Source organism: Amblyomma mixtum, chromosome 7 (genome assembly GCF_055824585.1).
Source record: "Amblyomma mixtum isolate Tamu chromosome 7, ASM5582458v1, whole genome shotgun sequence".
Taxonomy (NCBI): Eukaryota; Metazoa; Arthropoda; class Arachnida; order Ixodida; family Ixodidae; genus Amblyomma; species Amblyomma mixtum.
Genome location: NC_143018.1, coordinates 61038378 through 61062505, shown reverse-complemented (window position 1 = coordinate 61062505; position 24128 = coordinate 61038378). Strand labels below are relative to the sequence as shown.

General features: G+C 48.6%; 2 protein-coding genes across 2 annotated transcripts in view; both read right to left on the bottom strand.

Moving 5' to 3' along the window:
• LOC149336249 (uncharacterized) overlaps positions 1-13768 on the bottom strand; it is a 28819-nt gene extending 15051 nt beyond the window's left edge. The window contains exons 1-3 of the mRNA XM_089554681.1: positions 13644-13768; positions 6924-7059; positions 2110-2243 (exon numbers count right to left, since the gene is read on the bottom strand). Of these exons, the coding sequence (XP_089410807.1) occupies positions 2110-2243; positions 6924-7059; positions 13644-13725 (352 nt within the window). The 5' untranslated portion in view covers positions 13726-13768. The remainder of the gene's footprint in view (positions 1-2109; positions 2244-6923; positions 7060-13643) is intronic.
• Positions 13769-18955: 5187 nt separating this feature from the next.
• On the bottom strand, positions 18956-23957 carry LOC149336248 (uncharacterized). The gene is made up of 3 exons (XM_089554102.1): positions 23951-23957; positions 21147-22507; positions 18956-19258 (listed from the first exon to the last, which is right to left on the bottom strand). The coding sequence occupies exons 1-3, from the start codon at positions 23955-23957 to the stop codon at positions 18956-18958; spliced, it is 1671 nt and encodes a 556-aa protein (XP_089410228.1).
• Between the last annotated feature and the right edge of the window lie 171 nt (positions 23958-24128).

Here is a 24128-nt window from a genome sequence, read left to right as displayed (position 1 = left end):
AGTGCAAATGTTTCATTATATTATTTATTTATTTATTTATTTACAGATACTGCAGCCCCGATGGGGCTATTGCAGGAGTGGGAATTTCGCCGAAATGGGCGTTTGAAGTTTTAAGAAGTCGCGGTTTTGGGAACCAAAGTCGTCTGTGCGAATCCCTATACTAGGCTGCGTATTGATTCGACTAGTAATCTTATGCTCCGCAACGCGCTGTATCATATGGTACACTCCGGACATTCTACGCCAATTAGGCGGTCCACAATCTGTGTATCAATGGTAACACCCACTGGTACCACTTGAACTCCTCATACACTGGAGTATATATAGATGAACGAATTTATACTACTATATGCGGGGTGCCCCGCTGCTATAACACACTAAACAACCTGCCAGCCAGCGCTGTACACCCCCCCCCCCCCCCCCTCACACTGGACTGGCTTTAGTCCTTCATGGGCCTCATTGAAGTTTCTTCCAGGAGACCGTGCCACAATCCGTGTGACAGCTCACGGTGCGAAACCTCACAAGGGCCTTGTGGTTTTCATCCATATCTCGAAAGCGTTTCGTAGCGGCTTACCTTAGGTATAACTACGCTTAGTATTTTCTACTCAGTTCTTCCGAGATCTCTTGACTCATGCCACGCCTCTTGAGCCAATAGACCAACATGAACGCGCGTACCGATTTGTGGACCATACTCCGCTTCCGCACAAAATGCCGAGTACACCCTTGAGCGCAAAATTAATCTAAACAAACATAACCTGAGTTGCGTGCTTAAAAAAACGCACCTAATTTTCTCAATGAATGAGCTGGTTTTGTGTCACTATATTTATGGTTGTCTGTTTTGTAACTGAATTTTCCGTATTTTGTTTAGCAAACAGCCGGTTATATAAATGACTATCGCGTTGGTGATGATGTCGAACGGTTTTCTGTCTCAAGAGTCGCGTGGTCGTCAGATGTCTGTTTGGGTTTGACAATTTTATTGTTCCCTTTCCCATTGTTCATTTGTTACTCATGTTCTTCAAAGCATCTTTTTATTAGGAAGTCCTCTTCGTACTTGCATTCACACGAAGCGTTTCGTGAGGTGACATCTTTTCATTTTAAGTTATTTTAGTTTTCTGCTTTCTAAAGTGGGTGTCAAAGTTGGTGCTTTACGTTGGATACCACTTAGGGTAGTTAAACAGCTTTTAGAGCGAAAGGTTATTATGGGAGGAATTTAGGGGCCATAAGCGTGACACCACTAAAATGTCACTTGCAAACAGAACTTCCTCATCGCCATTAATAGTAAGCTTTCGTACACATACTCGACATTAATAGTAAGCTTTCGTATACATACTCGACATTATTAGTAAGCTTTCGTATACATACTCGACATTAATAGTAAGCTTTCGTAACATACTCATGCATGCCAATACACTGTAGCGCAGCAAAAGATGAGGACACAAGAGACGAGAGACGAACACCACGAGCGCCTCTTGTGTCCTCGTCTTTTGCTGCGCTACAGTGTATTGGAACTATGTACCAACAAGCCCAAAAAGCCACGAAACTCATGCTGCACGATTGCTGCTTTTGTTCTTCGTTACCTTTACTCTTGATGGTCTGATGCCCTTCTGGAAGCACATCAAGTGACGATTACTTTCGGAAGCTGACTAAATCGACTTTACCTCACATCGTTTGTTAGTGGTCGTTAGATCATTCAGCGTTATAAACGCAAATGTGAAGACTACCCGCAAGACTGAGGCATGAAGGAGTTAGACGTGTAGACGTAAGAGATTGATGGAGGAGACTGACATGGTATCCCTTCCCAACAAGAACTCAGATTGCACTGGAACTGCGGACAATGCCACTCAATTCTTTCCAATTTTATAACGCTGACCTTGCGTAAAAAGATGCCTATACGAATAATGCGATTATGCGAATTATACGAATGAGACTTTCAATCCGGTACGGCTCCTCTTCTGTCATGTGCATTTTATCTCGAATAACATCGTAAACTAGTCTGTCCGCTACCAGGCTTCAATAAAAAGGAACCAGTTGTTAGCCAACGAACAAATTAATGCGCGACGGAGGAAATATTCGGTAGTATAGAAGTTGTAGAGCAAGTTCTCGCGTCTTTACCTCGGATGGCGTTCTCGTCGCAGAATAGGTCGCGCAGAGCTTCGTAGCCTCTCTCCTGACGCCTCAAGTTACTCCTCACTTCCTCAGGGCAAAGTGATATCTTCTGGTGGCAATGAATCTTCTCAGTTATTTCACTGAAAAAGAAAAGCAGCCAGAAAAACCTGCTCTGTACAAAAATGCATACTCTCGAAAATTCGCACCTTTCTGGAAACCCGGTAGATTGAGTAAGAACAGCGCGGTTTGTAGCTGGGACGAAGGAAGATTCACAAGGACGAACGCTGATTTTGTGTATTTTCCATCGTCCCATTTTGAAATCGCGTTGTGTCTACTGAATGCATTACCAACTCGCAAAAGCTTCGGTTTTATTCTATAGATTGCCGGGAGGTGCGCTACTGATCATTGGCGTGCAACCGAACACTACAGGCTGTTTCATTTGATTCAGTGAAAATTGTTCGTTAAATGCCGTGTTACCTACGCAGCGTGTTTTTTAACTGTCTGGCCTCTCAAGCAGCACAGGTAATTGGCCCAATATTAATGCGAAAGCCTTTAATGGCTCATGCTCGCGGTGTCCGTCCGTGCGCTGGAATCGTGCCAACTGTGGCCTCTCCTCCGCGCAGCAGCGCAACCTCCTCCCCTCCTTAGCGACCGGTGCGCCGGTGGGGGGCGCAGCTGTGCATATCAACCGTGACGTCACTCAGTAGCGGTAGAACGAGCGCGCGCGCGTCGGCGGTGGCAGCTGCACGGCCGCTCCTTCGCCAGTCGTCTCGTTGCAGTCGAGTGAGTGAGACGCATGGCTCCGAAGCGGCCCAGTGATTCCGCGCCAAGCGGTTCGGGAAGCGGCAGTGGGTTGACCACAAGGCTTTCGCCAAGCACAGTTTAGAATTTCCAAAGTGTCTTCGATAATTTTGGAAAGGGTGGTTTCACTTTGGTCATTTGTAGGCCCAGCTTTGCCAATACATTACCAGTATTCGGCCGATTACCTATGCTGCTTGGGGAGGCACTACGTAATTCGTTCAAACGTATTTGTTCATATCTTCCTCTTTACAGAATATATTCTGATTACTGCTTTACAAGCACAGAATTCTTAATAAAATTTAATATTGCAATACTGTAAGGTACTGCTAATGGAACTATTGAAGGTAATGGTCCATTTTTCAGATGCCCAGCAAAATCTCTGTTATAAAGTTTTTCCATCACTCGCATCAAGTAGTTACGGCTGCTAACGAAAAACAATGGTGAACATTTCTGACGATGGCAAAAATGTTGATAGCGAAAACAATACGTCTACCGATGAAAGACTTGAGGATACGAGGGGCGTTCAATAAAGATTTCCCCTGACTCACTTGCAGGATGATTGCAGGATGATAAAACTGCGCATGTGTAATGACTTAAGTCCCTATAGGTCACGTGCTAATACGCAACTCTTAACTAATAACGGTCTTCCTTTCACAGGTGCTGAAGTGGTGTGAGGTGTGATAATGGATACAGTGGAATACAAAGCGTCATCAAGTTCCTGTACTTGAAAGGCCGCACTCCAAGGGAGATTTTCGATGAGACAAAACAAGTTTATGGGGAGGATTCCCCATCATATGGTGTAGTAAAGAACTGGCATCGTCAATTCAAATGCGGTCGGACTCTGGTGGAAACAGCTCCGATTGCAGGGTGACCTCACTCCATTATCGATGAACACACCATCCAGCAAGTAGAGGCCGCCATTTTAGAAATTCGCCTCGTAACCGTTCGAGACCTAACCCAAAATATCAAGATTAGTGTGGGGTCCGTGGAAAAAATCATTCAGAACCATCTTCGCATGGGTAAGGTATCCTCTCGCTGGGTTCCCCGGCTGCTCACACCTTTCCGAAAGCAGGAACGAGTCGAATGCTCCCAGGCTCTTTTTACCATGTGCCATGGAAACGAGGAGGACTTTTTCAATAGACTGATTGCACAGTATGAAAGCTGAGTCCATTACTATGATCCGGAGACTAGTGTCCAGTTGGTGCAATCGAAGCACTTGGACTTACCGCCTACAAAGAAGGCACACGCCCAGCCCTCGGCGGGCAAGGTCATGCTCAAAGTCTTTTGGGACCAGCACGGAGTAGTCTTGATGGATTTCCTAGCAAATGGTGCCACGATTACTGGGGCATACTATGCTTCACTGCGGCGGAAATTGCGGGAGTCCATCAAAAGCAAGAGACGTGGCATGCTCACCAAAGGTGTCCGCCTTCTGAAAGACAATGCCTCAGTTCACAACTCTCATGTTGCCCAGATGGAAGCACGCTGCTGCGGCTTTGAAATTCTACCGCATCCCCCTTATTCACCCGACCTCGCACCATCGTACTGCCTCCTCTTTCGAACAATGAAGTCATATTTGAAGGGCAAGCATTTTCCAGATGATGAGACTCTGATTTCCGAAGTCACAACATGGCTTTTGGAGCTACGTGTTTACTTCTACAAGCAAGGTGTTTACAGATGCATAAAAAAATGGGAGAAGTGCGTGTCCCTGGGTGGCACCTATGTACAGAAGGACTAATAAATCTGCAAAGTTTCGTTGCTCTCCGTCCAAAGGAAGTGGGTCAGGGGAAATCTTTATTGAACAACCCTCGTATATTGATTGTTACAGTGAAATCTTACGGTACGTGAAAAAAAAAATGCGTTCATAAACTATCTCCCGTTGAAAAATGCGTTTCTCCAGAATTTCTGGGTATGCTTTGGCGTCACTATTTTATTCGAAAACACGAAACACCGTGCACATTAGGAATACAGCCTGGCTTACTTGGAAGTTTTGCTGGGGAACTCAGTATAACATCTCTCTTGCTGCACGCTCTACCCTACTAGTATGACAAGTTTAAATTCAGCCTCATTCGCAGGGCATGGAGGAAATATTGATGACGAAGTATCCTCGGTAACGGAGAACTAGAACGCTAAAGACGACCTCAAACGACAACGGAAAGTCGGAAATATATTGAGGCTAGGAGGGCAAAAAGTTGGGCATGTTGGCATTGATTCATACTGGATACTAAAGCACAAAAAGACGAGCACACGTAAGAAAGGTTACACAGGACAAGCGCTTACTACCAACAAAAGCGATTTATTTCCGCGCCCAAAACGACTTGGCAAACGGCACTGGCAACATGGTGTGCCCGTCTGTCCTCTGCGCAAGGCAATCAACATCTTTGGCGGGTGTTTTACACTATGAAGCACCCACCCCTCTCAAGTTGCTTGTTGCACGGAACGCATTCGCCTCGCTCTAAATGTGAATGAAGATTCATGTGTACAACAGGCGGCCAATCAATTTTTCTCTCACCATGACTGCACCTCAATTCTTCCTTCTGGGTTATTGGTTGCTGAGCTACCCAATGAGGTTGCTGCTGACCTTACTATGGCACAACTGATGTCCGCCTGCAGTATATGTTCCTGCCCCATTCCGTAGTGGAGAGCTCCGGATAATTTTCGACAGCTTCGAAGGAATTTGTTAAGGCGCAAAAGTGTCAAAGAGGAGGTCGTACAGAAGAAAGGAAAGGCGGCCAAACTATGTTGCTCTCATTCGTCACCATTCCATAGCGAAGTATTCATTTTCTGTACTTGGAATTTTTTAAACGCAATTGTATCAGCGTGTGGCTTCTGCTCCACGTACTAATTTGCATCGGCCTATGCGTACTAGCATAACGATGATTTACGTGTGCGTACTTGCCCTCCACTATAAAAGAGTGCCCTCCTATAAAAAGTTGGCCTTCAACTTTCCTCAGTATGTGGCATGAGAGATAGCTCGTGCCAATACAGTGTGCATCTAATGTTAGTATTTCTGCTGTTATGTCGCTTTTTCAAATGCTCTGTATGGGGACTTTAGCACACACAACGCTTTCTCTGGGAGTGATCAAGTTCACCACCGCTGCTGCGTGTTAGAGGGAATTATCAACCTTAGTGCTTGAGCATTTTTAACAAGGAATCTGCTCCACTTTTTCAGCTGCTTTATTACTCTAGTTGATAAGACATTTCCCCTTGCCTTGCGCTATCCCTTTACTTTACATAGTCCACAGTGCAGACCTCAGTTCATTTCCAGGCTTTTCGTTAGCTTACAAGTTTTTACCTCATAGGTGAATACTAGCTGGTTGCAACTGTTGTACACTTTTCTTTCAAGGGATATCGGTAGCTCCAGTTCAGAGCTAGAGAGCGTGGTAAATACACTTCAATGCATGCCTATTATCTGGCAGTTTGTTTCTTAGAGGCCTGATCTTCGCTCATGGCTAAGCCTAGATAACGTCCGATAACTCACTGCCTATCACAGACTGCAGAACATTACTTTCGTTTTCTTAAGTAGGCTCAGAACTACTGGACGGGGATATATCGCCCCACGCAGCAATGAGGCGTTCTGGACGAAGACGAAGATGGGGATGAGTATTGCAGATGAAGAGGAAGTGGCGAACTTCACGCGCGGTGCCTACAATATTAGTAAAGTTCGATCGTTTTGTTCCGCGTGTTTAGGTCCTCAAGCAAGCGCTTCAGTTCTTCCGGTCATTTTCACATCAGGACAATATCATCAGGAAATTGAAGTTTTTCGAGGAGTACTCCATTATCTCTTACTGCTAGCTTTTTTCGTTTACCACTCTGAATTCTTATTCAGTTAATAAGTGCAATGACATCGAGTGTCGCGACTCCTAATACCATTCCTGACTGGTGTTCGGCCATTTTTTCAGTGTTGAAATATGGCCGCTGTGCAGTCTTGGAATATTTCCTAGCATAATTACAAAGCCTTCATTCAGGTCTTGGTCACGTAATTCTTTTGAGAGAGAACAAATGTGATATGTGCCCTATACCTGCACCATCTCACGAGGACTTCATTCGGGATGCTGCCTTCGGTGTCGTTCACCACATTTCGCCTCCACAGATGGGCACTGTAGTCGCGGTAGCAGTGACGCACCTGTTCTGGTGCGCATTCAGGTGGCAATGCTTCTGTTTAAGGAAGAAAAAGCAGGAAAAAGCCCTCGTTCACGCTTAAAACACACCGCGATGGAAAAACTAGATATATAGCAGTTTTTTTAGCGAAGGGGAACCAGACTTTTTTTAAAATAGGCTTTTTGAGATATCAAGATGCTTTCAGCGGTGTCGTAATCCCAGTGTTTTTCGCACATCAGAAAGGAGGTGGATGATGTTAACCTGTGAACTGCTAACTAATCTTGAATAATTACCCTTTTAAGTAATGCACTTAGGCACTCGTCATTATTAGGGATTTATAGCCGGTCGTTAGTAATAGTCATATAAATTTTAAGAATTTCGGAAACGCGACTACCCTTGACGTTGTGGCTCAACAGGGATCCACCGCAGCGCGCCCTTTCCAAAAAGCGCGCCACGAAGCGACGTCATTCGCTACGCGTCGCTGTGTGGAGCAAGTTCCACGTGACTTTCTCTGTCTCGCGCCTCCACTGCTGTGCTCGCCGCTGATGACGGCGCGAGCAAGCATAGGAAAGCATACAGTTTCTTACTATTGCCTAGAGGGAAAGCTGGCGGCGCTGCACTTCAGCCTCCATGGACGCCCAAAGCATCATGGGGCGGTGAGCTACTTGTTGCGGCACAGTCGTATTTTTTCGGGAGCACGGAGTGGCACTACTGAGATGTTTCATTCCGAAAACGCTGGTCTTGTGTGCGCAGACGACTTTCGCGCGAACGCAGTGTGCAAACGCCATAGTAGTGAAAACGCAACGACACACGACGCCAATAAAAGGTTTCACTTTTCTGAAGTGCCGTTAAAAACCTCTAATAGTGTTTAAGCAACAACATTTATTTGAAAACATATTTACTTTTAAAAGTGCGCTTGTTAATTACGAAATATTAGTTTTTGTATTGTTCAATATTTGGCCAATAGGAGAGCTAGCTATCTGTTATTTTGGGCAAATTTTGCACTTACATGCTTTTCTGCTCGTTTTGTTACAGTTTATTGACAGGATATTGAATTTTAGGATATTCTTGATTATCGAATAGCGTTTGTTTTTGCATTATTTTTTGGCCAAAAGTTGCAGTTCCGCAACAAGTAGCTCACCGCCCCATGATGCTTTGAGCGCCCATAGTGGCTGAAGTGGTCTCGAGGGATCTCCGGGGTCGCCATGCAAACTCCCATAGACGGGCTGCCAGCTTTTCCTCTAGGTAATAGTAAGTAACTCTATGTAGGAAAGAGACGGTCACGTGACACGTGCGTCATGGAGTGACGTGAGTGTTCGACGTTGATTTGCGCCTGCCGTGCTTTTCGAACAGGGCAGGAGTCGCCGATAGTTGGTTGTTCCATTGCGCCAATGTTAATCGCGCATTCGAAATTCTAGAAAGTGATATGGCTATTACGAATAGACTACCACACGAGCGTTTAAGTGTAATAGTTCCTATAGATAAAAGATACCTATTGAAAACCACTTAACCAGCTTAGAAGTTAACATGATTTACCTATTTTCTGATGGCCGCTAACACTGGTGTTATAACCACCTGCAGAAGCCGTCTCGGTATCTCAAAGAGACTATTTCTAAAAATTGTTGTTCATCTGCTGAAACAGCCGGCATATTATGAGTAAAGGTAGATCGCGAGAAATGTGAATTGAAATGAAAGACGCCTTTTTTTTTTTTATACCGGTCCTTAACACGATCAGTTTTGCTCTCACATCATCGCAGGCGCAGGCCCGCAAAGAGGCCTACGGGCCTATTAGTCATGAAAATCAGTTCCCAGCGCCAGTATGCAGCGTTAATAACTGATTACAAACGCTTTTGTACCGGCAGGCTTGGTCGCGGTCGGCGCCAGCGCTCAAGTTCACCCTGACGTCACTGTTAACCAGCCAGTTTGGTATTCCACAATACTGATGACGTCGGCGTCGCTGGCACGCACTGGTTGTTCCTGTGAACAACCACTGGGTTTGGTGACTTCACAATAATTGGGGCAAGCGCACTTTTGTACTCGGAGCAGGTGAAAGTGCTGAGCGTTTCTTCGGACGACATTCAAAATCGTATTATATTCCACTCAACTCCTAAAACTGAAATTTGCTACAAGGCATCTTCTTACGCCCATGAAGTAAATCATATCGTTTGTTTGTGTCTGAAGTTTCGCGTCTGTACCCCTTTAAGAAACATCATCCGCGTAACACCTCGAGGATTTGTTACTCTTTTGAGCCCAAAGACTAAAACTTTCGTCGTTAGTAGAGCAGTGCACGGGTTCGAGCCAGTCCGAGAGCCTGCGTCGGCACGGCCTGTCAGTCGGGCCGAAAAATGCGCTGTTTCATCGGGCCCAGGCCGGGCTTAGGCTCCTATGTATAAGGCATGTGTCTGCGTTTTGGTCTAAAATTGTACGTTACACTTGGGGCGCTCTAGCAGCGACCACGACTAAACAGAATCATGGTGTGAGTTGAACAAAAAAAGATTACTCAACGCTTACTTGCTTATTGGTTTGTGTCTGCTGTAGTCGCATTTTTCTCACGAGAGAAACAACAGTGTAGTGTGCCAACTGTGACAGGTTCCGCTACCGCCATGCGCCGACACTGCGCTGCGCCTGACGACGACGAAGTTATGCGCCGACACTACGCTGCGCCTGACGACGACGAAGTTGCCCCGCTCTCTTGGTGCTGGCTACGCCCGTCTACGCTGCCAGATCCTGCACGGCGGTTCGGTCTCTTGAGGACGCCTAATAAACGCACCCCTACAATTGGTGGAGGTGCTGGATACAGGGCTGGACGGTAGTTGCCGAATTCGGCAGTTGCCGAATTTCCGAAGCCCACCTCACTGAAGCAGCTCCGTAGCTTCGTTGGCCTTTGCTCTTATTTCCGTCGCTTCATCTTGAATTTCGCCATGATCATCGCTCCTCTGACCCAGCTACTCGCAGGCAGCTCCAACCTCTCCGCTTGGACGCCTGCTTGCGATGACGCCTTCGACACCTTGCGCCGCCTTTTGGTTTCGCCTCCCATCCTGCGCCACTTTGACCCGACTGCGCCTACTGAGATCCACACTGACGCCAGCGGTATTGGACTGGGTGCCGTTCTCACTCAACGCAAACCTGGCTTCCGTGAATATGTGGTCGCCTACGCCAGTCGGACCTTGAGCAAAGCGGAGGCCAACTATTCTGTTACCGAACGAGAATGTTTGGCCATCATTTGGGCTATTGGCAAATTTCGTCCCTATGTCTACGGTCGCCCGTTCTGTATAGTAACCGACCACCATGCCCTGTGCTGGCTGGCCTCTCTCAAAGACCCGTCAGGCCGCCTAGCTCGCTGGGCTCTGCGATTGCAGGAGTATGACATTCATGTCATTTACCGCTCTGGCATCAAGCATAATGACGCGGACGCTCTTTCCCGCTCGCCGCTACCTAGTGCTTCATCGCCTGCTCCTGTGTCTGCTTACGACTTGTCCTCGCTTGCCACTGCCGACATGTCCACCGAGCAGCGGAAAGACTCTTGGATCGCCACTCTTATTAACTTCCTTTCGAGTCCTACGACTGATAATTCGTCCCGTTCCCTCTTACGTCAAGCCCGTCACTTTTCTATTCGGGACGGTCTCCTCTATCGTCGCAATTACCTGTTCGACGGACGCAAATGGCTCCTAGTGATCCCCCGCCATCTACGCACCGACATTTGCGCCGCTTTCCATGCGGACCCCAGTGTGCACACGGCGGCGTGTTGAAAACCTATACGCGTCTGCGTCTCCGATTCTACTGGCGTGGCATGTACCGCTTTGTTCGCCACTTTGTGCGATCTTGCCCATCCTGTCAACGGCGTAAATGCCCGCCTCACACCTCGCCTGCTCCACTGCAGCCGTTACCCTGCCCTGCCCGCCCGTTTGACCGCGTTGGCATAGACCTCTACGGCCCCCTCCCTCCCACTCCCGCTGGTCACCGCTGGATTATCGTGGCCGTGGATCATCTCACACGTTATGCTGAAACATCTCCATTACCATCTGGCTCCGCCCGCGACGTGGCTTCCTTTCTTCTAAAGAACCTGATTCTTCGCCATGGTGCTCCTCAAGAACTGCTCAGCGACCGTGGACGCGTATTCCTGTCTGACGCTCTTGAGGCCCTCCTCAAGGAATGCCGCATTATCCATCGAACCGCTTCGTCTTACCACCCTCAGACCAACGGCCTGACCGAGCGTTTCAACCGAACCCTCAGTGACATGCTGTCCATGTACGTCGACGCCAACCACTCCAACTGGGACCAAGTTCTTCCCTTCGTCACCTACGCATATAACACTGCGACACAAACCACCACTGGATTCTCTCCCTTCTTTCTTCTGTACGGCCGCGAGCCCCCCTGCACGATGGATACTCTTCTTCGCTACCAACCCGACATTTCCGAGTCCACGCCACTGTCCGACGCTGCCAGGTACGCCGAAGAATGCCGCCAGCTTGCTCGCTCGTTTACCACCCAGACCCAGTGGCAGCAAAAACATGACCGCGACACTTCCGCGGCCTCTACCTCCTACCCTGCCGACTCCCTTGTGTGGCTCTGGGTGCCTCCCACAACTCCCGGCCTTTCGCGGAAACTGCTGCATCGGTATCATGGTCCCTACCGGGTTCTCAAGCAAACATCTCCGGTCAATTATATTGTTGAGCCTGTTGCACCCGCTGCGGACTTGCGTCGCCGTGGCCGCGAAACCGTCCACGTCGACCGACTGAAGCCGTACTACGACCCCTCTGTTCTTCCTTCCCCTTAAGACGCCAGGATGGCTCCTTTTCACCGGGGGGAAACTGTAGTGTGCCAACTGTGACAGGTTCCGCTACCGCCATGCGCCGACACTGCGCTGCGCCTGACGACGACGAAGTTATGCGCCGACACTACGCTGCGCCTGACGACGACGAAGTTGCCCCGCTCTCTTGGTGCTGGCTACGCCCGTCTACGCTGCCAGATCCTGCACGGCGGTTCGGTCTCTTGAGGACGCCTAATAAACGCACCCCTACAAGTGTTTTGTTTTAAGGGTCTGCTGCCCGAAATGCCTCAAGAACGAAGAAATCCCGGAGCTAAATTCTCTTTGTAAAGTTCTTTGTTGACGCGGGGAGTGAGAAAGCTTAAATAAGTCTTTTATAGAATGAATTTAATCAAAGTCACTGACAGCGTGATGTTCAAATAGCTTCGGATGCGCACGCCCGGGCACGGCGAACGATACAAGAGAAGAAGTTGAATCGCACTTTTCAGTGACTGAAGAGCGACAGCGGTTGGCAAGTTCGAAATCACAGAATCGAGCAGCGGTCTACACTACTGCGGAGTTCTTAGTGGAGCTTGTAACCTTCGGCATACGGCGCATTTACGAATGCGTCAACCTGCTAAACTATATAGAACCGCTGTCTTGGGCTGTTTCAGCTATTAGCGCGCGCACGCCGTCGATTCCACACCAAAAGACGCTCCGCACCTCCTCGGTTTTCTCTTAGTGCTCGCGACTTTAAGCCTCTTAGAAATCGCTGGAGAAGGACCTTCATTCGATTGCTCGAAGGGCAGCAGTTTTTTCCAAGACCGTCTTCGAGTGCGTGTCTTCGGCTCCCCAGAACACATAAGCTCTCAGAAACGCCAGTGATGAAGAGTGTACTGGTTTAGGCCGCTTCGGGTCTTTTAGCACGCAGTACGCAATAAACACGAGCTTTTGGTTTACGTCTCTATCGAAACAAGGCCATTTTGCTGCCATTAATTCGACCAACCATCGAAACCGTGTTTATCAAGAAGAAACAAATGTCATATCTAAGGCTGTGAGGATGTTTTATTATTTAGACATCGGGAGCTGTAATAAACGATAGTCATTAAAGATCTGTGGGTAACGCAAAGTAGTTTATTACATTCATAAGCAACCCTTTTCATTCGGGTCTTCTTCGGAGCTAATTGCAGACGATATCACTATTTAAAAAGCCACACGGACGAACCCTCCTCATCTCCTCTTTTTGTGTTTACGAAACCAATTTATTAAAGCGTTACTGCGATTTGAGCACCTTTATCGGCAGTTTAGTCACTTGTGTAGTAGTAGTTTACTTGCACGCAGTGAGCAATTTACCTCTCGCGCTGCTACCAGAACGCGCAGCGAGGTAAGAGATAAAAGAATACGTAAGAGGCCTAGCCCAGTCATTAGACGTTTTTAACCTACCGGAGACGTTTTAGCGGAGATGTAAACCGGTTTACCGTATACGCCTTCTCCTTGCGCGCAATGTCATGGATGCGGCCAGGCGGGGCCTGTACGCGTGCGCAGCAGGCGTCCCGTAAACCGGTGTACGTCTTCACTAAACGTCTCCGGTACGTTAAAAACGTCTGATGATGCCGCGCCTCGGCAACGTTCTACTTTTACATGCTAACGGATTGATGCATGACGTGATTCAACTACTTTCTATAGAGAGCTTCTTCTGAAGTGGAATCACGTCAAGCTGCTCGAGAATGTTCATTTAAGGGGGGAACCGAACGGTTCTTTTCTCATAACAGAACAGCATTTGAAAACGCAATACAACTGCGGCATAAAATTCTTCTCAACAAGCGAGCTCCTTCATAAGATTCCAGACTGCGCAATTTAAAAGATGAAGATAAAGACATCAATGCACCGGTACCTTGAGACAGAGCACTTCCAATGGCGGCCGGAAGAAATCCGATAAGGAAAACGAGTTTTCCCGAATTAAAACGAAACGCCATGGTCTGTCACTCCTGTTCACGCATAAGTGCAACTCAGAACGCCTCCTGAAACAGACCGAGAACTCACCTCCTGAAGAGGCATTGTTCGCCAGCCCTTATCTAGAAATACTCTTCACGGTCGGAAAAAGATAACACAGGGTATCGACATTCCGCCGTTGACACAGGTTTCGAAAGCATCCTGGTGTGCGGGTTGGGCAGGACGGATTGCGGACAGAAGAGAACGTCACCTGTTCTCCGGACGCAAGGCCGAAATGCCCGCCCTGATCGAATCTGTACAACAGCAGCCCGTCGATTGCAATGCAAGCTTGGTGGACTGACAGAAACAGACGCACAGACAGACAGACAGACAGACAGACAGACAGACAGACAGACAGACAGACAGACAGACAGACAGACAGACAGACAGACAGACAGACAGACAGACAGACAGACAGACAGACAGACAGACAGACAGACAGACAGACAGACAGACAGACAGACAGACAGACAGACAGACAGACAGACAGACAGACAGACAGACAGACAGACAGACAGACAGACAGACAGACAGACAGACAGACAGACAGACAGACAGACAGACAGACAGACAGACAGACAGACAGACAGACAGACAGACAGACAGACAGACAGACAGACAGACAGACAGACAGACAGACAGACAGACAGACAGACAGACAGACAGACAGACAGACAGACAGACAGACAGACAGACAGACAGACAGACAGACAGACAGACAGACAGACAGACAGACAGACAGACAGACAGACAGACAGACAGACAGACAGACAGACAGACAGACAGACAGACAGACAGACAGACAGACAGACAGACAGACAGACAGACAGACAGACAGACAGACAGACAGACAGACAGACAGACAGACAGACAGACAGACAGACAGACAGACAGACAGACAGACAGACAGACAGACAGACAGACAGACAGACAGACAGACAGACAGACAGACAGACAGACAGACAGACAGACAGACAGACAGACAGACAGACAGACAGACAGACAGACAGACAGACAGACAGACAGACAGACAGACAGACAGACAGACAGACAGACAGACAGACAGACAGACAGACAGACAGACAGACAGACAGACAGACAGACAGACAGACAGACAGACAGACAGACAGACAGACAGACAGACAGACAGACAGACAGACAGACAGACAGACAGACAGACAGACAGACAGACAGACAGACAGACAGACAGACAGACAGACAGACAGACAGACAGACAGACAGACAGACAGACAGACAGACAGACAGACAGACAGACAGACAGACAGACAGACAGACAGACAGACAGACAGACAGACAGACAGACAGACAGACAGACAGACAGACAGACAGACAGACAGACAGACAGACAGACAGACAGACAGACAGACAGACAGACAGACAGACAGACAGACAGACAGACAGACAGACAGACAGACAGACAGACAGACAGACAGACAGACAGACAGACAGACAGACAGACAGACAGACAGACAGACAGACAGACAGACAGACAGACAGACAGACAGACAGACAGACAGACAGACAGACAGACAGACAGACAGACAGACAGACAGACAGACAGACAGACAGACAGACAGACAGACAGACAGACAGACAGACAGACAGACAGACAGACAGACAGACAGACAGACAGACAGACAGACAGACAGACAGACAGACAGACAGACAGACAGACAGACGGACGGACGGACGGACGGACGGACGGACGGACGGACGGACGGACGGACGGACGGACGGACGGACGGACGGACGGACGGACGGACGGACGGACGGACGGACGGACGGACGGACAGACGGACAGACAGACAGACAGACAGACAGACAGACAGACAGACAGACAGACAGACAGACAGACAGACAGACAGACAGACAGACGGACGGACGGACGGACGGACGGACGGACGGACGGACGGACGGACGGACGGACGGATCGACGGATGGACGGATGGACGGATGGATGGATGGATGGATGGATGGATGGATGGATGGATGGATGGATGGATGGATGGATGGATGGTTGTGAGCTCACCCAGAGTTAAAAAAGGCAATGCCAAGGCAAGCGAGGGCGTCTCCTAAGCTTTCTTTCCTTCATGGCCACTGCGGTCCTCACTGTCGACTGCGGCATCTCTCAGGCCTCGTTATCGGGTCATCTACCCTCACTGGCCATGTCTCCCTTTTTTCTGCTGCCACCGCAGTGAACGGCGCGACGTTTTCAGGGCCCGCGAAACCCAACGCTTGTGGGGCTATGGTGCTTTCCATGTGCGGTGGCTACAACCCAGCCCAATGGAGAATGATTTGCGCCGCACATTCTCGTGGCTCTCCGCACTCCGGGCAGGTGCCGCTTTGTACCATCGGAGATGGGTCAAATAGAGGCCGGTATAGGAAAATCCGGAGTGCTCCTGCACGCGCCTCAAAGAGCAGTACGCTCCCCGTTTCGTTGTCGTAGACATTATCGGGCCTTCGTGCGGACTTAGCGTCGACTCGCTGGCCATGGCGGAGCGCCGTTTGTTGGTTTCGACCTCGCGTACGTGCCCCTTGACTCCACTGAACACACTTTGGCTGATGTTTGCGCCACCTGTGAGCAACGGAGAGCCCAAAGCATATGCTTATTTTAATTGAAAAGATAGAGGAAAAAATGTTGTGCATCTGTTTCCTTGTACCAACAAACTCGATATGAGTGCACGTCTGGTCCATCCAATCCGCAACAAAGATACGAGACAGCAAGCTCGTGTTAGTGTAGCTAGGAGGCCGATTCGGCCACTTCCAATGGCGCGATTAGACCCATCAAGTCTTAAGAAAGAAGGCTAGAAAGTTCTTGAAGCGGGACATTTGTCCCTGCTTTTTGAGATAGCTGCAGGCCATATGTGAACACTTATTACTCGTGCAGCCCGGAAGGAACAAGGTACATTACCACCTACCGCAGCTGCTCAGTGAATTTGGCGCTCGGCTGCTGATTTCACGGTCTCGGGATCGAATCCCGGCCGTGCCAGTTGGATATCTATGGAGGCGGAATGCTAAAATGTCCGAGTGCTATACGAAGTAAGCGTGGCTTAAAGAACCCAAGGTGGTCTAAATTAATCTGGAAGCCTTCCCTACTGCGTCCCTCAAAGCCGATATGTCGCTTCGTGAAGTTAAGCCCCATATCACAAAAGGTATTTTACCAGACTACATACTAGTTCGACAATGTCGCGAAGTCGCCTCCGGCGATAACTATACATACTTTATTAAAGTTCTAAAAGCAGGAACTTTCCCTTTAATACGACGTGGTGACGGCGCTTGGTTGATTTGGTTTATGGGGTTTAACGTCCCAAAGCGACTCAGGCTATTAGAGACACCATAGTGAAGGGCTCCGGAAATTTCGACCACTTGGGGTTCTTTAACGTGCAACTGACATCGCACAGTACTCGGGCCTCTAGAATTGAGCCACCATAGAAAATCATTGAGTTCAAGTGAACTGAGTAGCATTCTTGAGGAGGAACACATATGCGTCATGTGTGTTCTTACACTTGCTACAGTGGCTTCATGAAAACGATCATTGTGCCTGCTGTTTTTTTCCATTACGTCAGTATTGGCCGCACGAGGAATAGTTTTTTGTTTTCTTTAGTGCAGTGTACTGCGGCGTCCATCTGAACGGCGCTGGACATGTGCGACATTCTCGGGCAAAAATTTTGATCATTGGAAAATTGTAAGATACTCTTATGAAAATGTTGAAGGTAATGGTCCATTCTTCTGATATGTAGCAAAATCTTTTTTTTTTTTTGAAGCGGTTCCATTGATCGCATCGAAGAGTTAAGACAGCCATAGAATACCAATGGGGAACGCTTTTAACGATATCAGAAACGTTAATAGAAAAGAAAATACAGGACTGTCGTCCGGTGATCTGCGGATATTTTGATTGCTATAGTGAGATCTTACATTATATGCAAAAATTACTTTGGAAATTCTCAAATGTCCTTGGCGAAAGCCTTGTGGTCAACCCACTGCATATACCATGTTGTACATGGCGCCCCAGTTGAATGGCCACAGAGTTCGCCGATATCCCTTTGAATTACCCAGAGGTGCTTGTAGTAAACGAGGGACTCTCTGGGCCGCTTCGGAGCCATGCGTCTCACTTACTCGACTGCAACGAGACATCTGGCGAAGGAGCGGTGGTGCAGGTGCCACCGTCGACGCGCGCGAGCTCGTTCTACCGCAACTATGTGACGTCACGGTTGCTATGCACAGCTGCATCCCCCACAAGCGCACTGGTTCCTAAGGAGGGTAGGAGGTTGCGGCACTGCGCAGAGTAGAGGCCACAGTTGGCACGATTCCAGCGCACGGACGGACGCAACGGCGAGCATGCGCCATTAAAGGTTTTCGCCTTAAAATTGCGTTAATCAACGGTTTCAATTTGTTGTATCCAATCAATTGGGTATAGAGAGCTGTAGCCAAGTCTATTCGAGCTCTTTGCAAGCTGACCGTGCTTCTACAGTTAAGAATAATGAACGCTAGTATCTTGGGAAGATGTTAGCTAGATGGACCTTCTTGTGTCTTCGTCATTCATATTCTGTTTGAGCCAATATTTACTTCTACGTCTACTCCATGGGCCCGATAGGCCCTCCGGCCAAATCCTCCGGGATAATGCTAATTTTGGCCACAGCTTTCGGTCACGACATACGGGACCGACGTCGACGCCGTTTAGCCCAGAGAAATACCTACGCAGAGCTCTTGCTCTGAAGAGAATAGTGGATTGCTCATCATCATCATCATCAGTCTGACTACGCCCTCTGCAGGGCGAAGGCGTCTCCCATGTCTCTCCAATTAACCTTGTCCTTTCCCAGCTGCGGCCTCTGTATCCACGAACTGATTAATCTCATCCACCCATTTAACTTTCTGCCGCCTCCTGCTGCGCTTGCCTTCTCTTGGAATCCACTCCGTTACCCCGAAGGACCAGCGGTTTTACCTTGTCTTCGCATTACATGCCTTGCCCAAGCCTATTTTTTTCTTCTTGATTGCTTCACTGACAGCGTAGTCGAAGTGGGGGGTCATTACTTTTGTATATATTTTTTTCCTCTCACTTCTTTTATTTTCGCTCAAGGCAAGTATCCGCTGCGGCCAAGCAACGCTTCACACTACTCATCGTTTACACATGCTATTGACCATTTCGTGTGTCCCAGGAACAGAGATTCGAAACGAACGAAGAACAAGCGCCGGTCACAGTTGTTGGGTCGGAGAAGGGGATACTGATAGGAGTGTAGTCGACTCCACGTCCGAAGATGAGACCTGTTGCTCGGATGTGGCGGCGGCCGTCGTCACCTTGTGCGTGTGCACGCGGCTGTGGTTCTTGAGGGCCGAAGGCAGCGCGAAGGACTTGCCGCACTGGTCGCAGATGAAAGGGCGTACGTTGCTGTGGTTCGCCAGGGCGTGTCGCAGGAGGGTGTGTCGGTCGGGGAAGGTCGCCAGGCAGACGCGGCACAGAGATAGCTTGTCTTCAATAGTGTGAGTTCGTTTGTGAACCTGCGAAGACAAGCACGAGCTGCTCAGATTGAGAATCACGTGGACGTACAGAGGGGACCACACTTAACGGGAACACTCGATCGCGCGGTTTGTGCGGCTGGCGCCTGGTGTACACAGTGTTCAGAAGAATCGATTGGTGGGCGAGCTGGTACATGACTAGATGATACAAAGCGCAAAAAGGACAGGACGAATGAAGAAGCGCTTTGTCCGTGTTGTTTCTTCGTTCGTCCTGTCCCTTTTGCGCTTTGTATTATCTAGTACACAGTGTGCCAGCTGCCCGGTGAGCCTCAGGCTGGCGCAGCTACAGCCGCAGAAACCCGGGCACAAGCATGGGCCAACTAAGAATGGCACACCCTGTACACTGCGTCTATGCAGCCTTTCCCTGAAAGTGTCCGGCCCAAAGTGTTTGCTGTCGAAATGTGCAGTGGCATGTTTACACCCCCCTCCGAAGCTGTAGAGCTGTAAAGGTACACTGATAACTTAAGTTCCCATGTATCGATTGACTGCTGCATTAGAACGACGAGGAAACCACTCTAACCGAAAACGCAACCATTATAAGCTAGAAAAGGCCAGAAAATGAAATACAAGCGACGCCATCACAGGCCGGTTTCGAAAGTAAACTGCGTGCCTCGGCACTGAATTTTTGGCTCGAATCCCAGAACACAAGCTTCACCGCCATTCACTTTGAAACGGTGGTGAACATTTCTCCTCGGTGTGGACGTAACGAGTTTGAACCAAGGGGCGGCAAAATCTTTAAATTCGATTTTCAAAACCATAAATAGTCTTTTCGCTGCCGGGCAGGAGATAACATGACCAGAAAGTGGTACAGAATCAATGTTTGTTGAAAACTACAATTTGATGAAGTTCTTCTCAGCGGCCCTCAAGGTTTACTGCCCTTATTAGTTCGTCTCATGATGAGCTTCTTGCTTGCGTAGGAAGAAAAACTTTAACCACGGGCTAAGCAGTCAGGCTCAATCCCGGCCAAGGCGGCTGCGTTTCTATGGGAGTGAAACACAAAGGGCGCCCATGTGCTGTTCTATCTCACTGCATGTGGAAGAACCCCAGACGGTCTAAACTAATGCGGAGCCCTTCACTACGGCTTTCCTTATAACCAACGTGAATACTCGGGTGGTTAAACTCCACAATTTACAATTTATTTACTATTCATCCGTCCTAACGGAGAATTCAGCATGAAGAGTCGTGAATGCCGGGAAACTTCACCGCAGACTTAAGTTGTCGGTTTAGCCTGCACAATAATCAACTTAGGTTACGTTGAGGTACATTCGTGCAGTGGCTGAGGCCTTTTATACATGAGGTCATGGAACAAATCCCAGCCACACCGGTCGCATTCTCGTAGAAGGCAAATGCAAAAAAAAACAAAAGCCTATGCGTTGTGGGATGTCCGAGTAAGTTAAAACTATTCCGAGTTATGTTGGCCGAAAGTTCTTAGAGGCTCGTACCATATCGCGTGTGAGGTTCCGGAAAGTTCACATCAACAGCTTTCATAAATTAACCCAGCGCAAGAACACATAACAGAGTACGGACGCTGACGACTGGTTATTTATTGTTTCATAAATCTGCACAGTATATGCCAGTGACATTGGAAATCACGATACGGTCGGCTGATTGACAACGCGAAAGACAGCCCGACAATCGAGCGTTTTGAGGCGTTCTTTCACACGGTCAATCGGCCGACGCTATCACGTGGTCCAGGGTCTTTGGTATATATCATGATGGTTTATGAAACAATAAGCTCTTTCCTTCGCGCTGGGTTAATCTCTTGATAGCAATGAACCAACTAGCCCACACCAACATCCTGATTCACATCGACAGCACTTTCAGACCCCTTCCACGACCTCTATCAAAACAGTACGTCAAGAAACATTACCTCAAGACTTGTCGCTACGGCGAACGCCTGCGGGCAGAGGTTGCACTTGTGGAGGGTCTCCCTTTTGTGACCGCGACGCATATGTACGTCCAGGAAGTGCTTCTTCACGTACGCCCTGTGGCAGAGGTCGCACTTCCAAGGTTTCACGCTCGAGTGGCGCAGCATGTGGTAGTAGAGCACCTGCTGCGACATGAAGGCCCCCGGGCAGAGGTGGCAACGGAACGGCCGCTCACCCGTATGACGCCGCATGTGAACGGTCAGAGATCGCCTGGTTCGGAACACAATCTCGCACGACGAACAGCGGTGGACCTCTGCCTTCTTCTGTTTCTTGGGGGCGCTCTTGCGAGTCTTAGGAACCTGTTTGCCGCCAGGACATGAACCAGGGGCGCCATTTTCTGCGTGAGGCTCTGCGGGTTGTGAAATTGACTCGTTGTTTCCCGCTTCGGCTTCAGTAAATGCGCTAACCAGTTCTGGGTAGCTTTGGTATTGATTCACCATGACACCCGGATCCTCAAGGTGGGAGGCGTTACTTGAAGTAAAACTCGAGCGCTGCTGATTCGTTTCCCCAGACGAGCAGCTTTGGAGGACGGCTTCACGTTGACCGAAATTACCGTTCTCGTTCACTGTGGTGAGATTGAGGTAGTCTCGAGAGTGATATATCTTCCCCGACCCCTGGCTCAGTTCAGGTGAATGCCAGGAACTAGAAGAATGAGCCGTTGGTCCAGGAAACCCCGTTGGGCCTGACGGGTATTTGCGGAGGACGCCGCGATTCGCAACAGACTTGGGCATTTTAGGAGTCAGTATCGTGCAATAGTCATGCTCTGGAGCTACTGTTAAAAGCTTGCGATACGCTTTCACTGCGCACGCGTTGATGTCCAGGAAAATGCGGTGATTAGCAGAGTCACGCGCATTCGATGCGGTCGATGTTTTTGTTCTGATGGGCGCGCGCACGACAATTCTTCGCCGCTGCTTTACCGAAGTCCGGAAAAGAGAATGACTGCTGGGAGGCGTAATGCGTGAGATCTTCGTTTTCGTTGAGCTGAGCCGCTCCTCTGTGTTTTGAGAACCATGTTTCTTTGGACAGAGAACTTGGTCGTCTGTTGTCAGTTCTGTGATGGAATCGTAGTCAGGAAGTAAGCTCGCAAGAAATAAGCGATGTATTTCTTCTAAGCTTGGCAGTTCACCATCGGATGGTTCAGGTTTCACGGACTGGACGCTGCACGCCGAGTTGTCGACGCACTGGCATTCGGAGCAGCATCGCTGAAGGATGGGTGTGTGTTCTGATGAAGAAGAAGCATCGCTGAGCCCGTCCTGCTTTTGGGAGACGCAACTGTCTTGGTTCCGGCTTGAGGACTGGACCGCTGCGTAAAAAATTGTAACAAATTGCCATAAATGAATCGCGCGTTTGATAGTAAAAAGCATGAACGTTGTTTTGTACATGAACATTCATTACCGCGCTCTCTGCAGCGCTGGTAAACACGAAACGCGAAGTAGAGACTATGAGCGCAGTTTAGAATTAATTTTATCCCACAACGCGGCAAACAGTGCTGCAGTAATGCAGTACTTATGACTAAAAAATTCGCAGGCACAACTTTTTTCACCTGCCGGGGTGGCTCAGAGGTTAAGGTGCTCATCTACTGAGCCGTAGTTCCCGGGTTCGAGCCCGACCGTGGCGGCCGCGTTTCGATGGAGGCGAAAATCTAGAGGCCCGTGTACTGTGCGATGTCAGTGCACGTTAAAGAACCCCAGGTGGTCGATATCTCCTGAGCCCTTCACTACGGCGTCCCTCATAGCCTGAGTCGCATTTGGACGTCAAACCTTCATAAAACCAAAACCACACCAAAAGTCTATATTTGCGAAGAAAACTTATTTACAAAGCTAAAATACAAGCTGTCACCTTCACACATCTCACTCGCGAATTCGCACACTCGAGCACTGCATACACACTGCTTTTCACTTGTCGTTCCGATCATACCACCACTGCGCCAGTTTTAATGCTTTAATTCGATAGAATTAGAAGCACCATAAGACCAAAATGCGTCGTCGGTCATAAAATTAGCCCATTGGCACTACCGAAGTGGCGTCACCGAACGGGAGCAATTCCATTGGCTAGAGGAAAGTGATGTCACCAGACCGATGATGACGTCACTTTCGGGGTAGGCATCAACAACTGCTACAGCTAAGGCACTGATAACATATAATAGAATTAGGTGCCCCTCTGAATTTTTTCTCAGCGCATTCTCTCACAGCAACGCACTTAGAAACACAGAAATCACACAAACGCACAGAAGACACGTCTTGTGATCAGATCGTGTGCTGTGCTAATAGTAGAAACTCGTGCTTCACTGTTATTTATCCAGTGTTGCTGAGACCAATGAAGTTGCCTGCAGAGCGTTCCGTGCGCCATGTTCGATAGTTCGTGCCAACGTGCACACGTTCTTTAAAAAATACTTATATCTTACGACAAACAGTAGTCAGGCTATGGTACGATGCTGCTAAATTTGCTTTCTTTTTAAAACATTCATCATCATCATCATCAGCCTGACTACGCCAACTGCAGGGCAAAGGCCTAGCTCTCCCGTGTCTCTTCAATTAACCTCATCCGCCCACCTAACTTTCTGCCGCCCACTGCTACGCTTGTCTTTTCTTGGAATCCACTCCTCTTAGCCCTTAAGGACCAGCGGCTATCTTGCCTTCGCATTACATGCCCAAGCCCAAACTCAAGAGATTAATCACTTCTAAAGGCTTCCTGCGAGTCGAGTAGAAATTTTTTCATGAAATAAAAAAAGAGTATAAACGCTTACCGCTCATGCTGCGGCGAATCTTCAGACCTGTAGAGTGATTTCCTTTGTGTGAGGGATGCAGGCGGCCACTGATCCAGGCGGGGACATGCTTGAAGTCTTGCTTGCTTGGCTCCACTGTTCACCGGCCAGATCACTTCATCTTTATTGTCTTCCACAGCGTTTCTTTGATAAGGATATG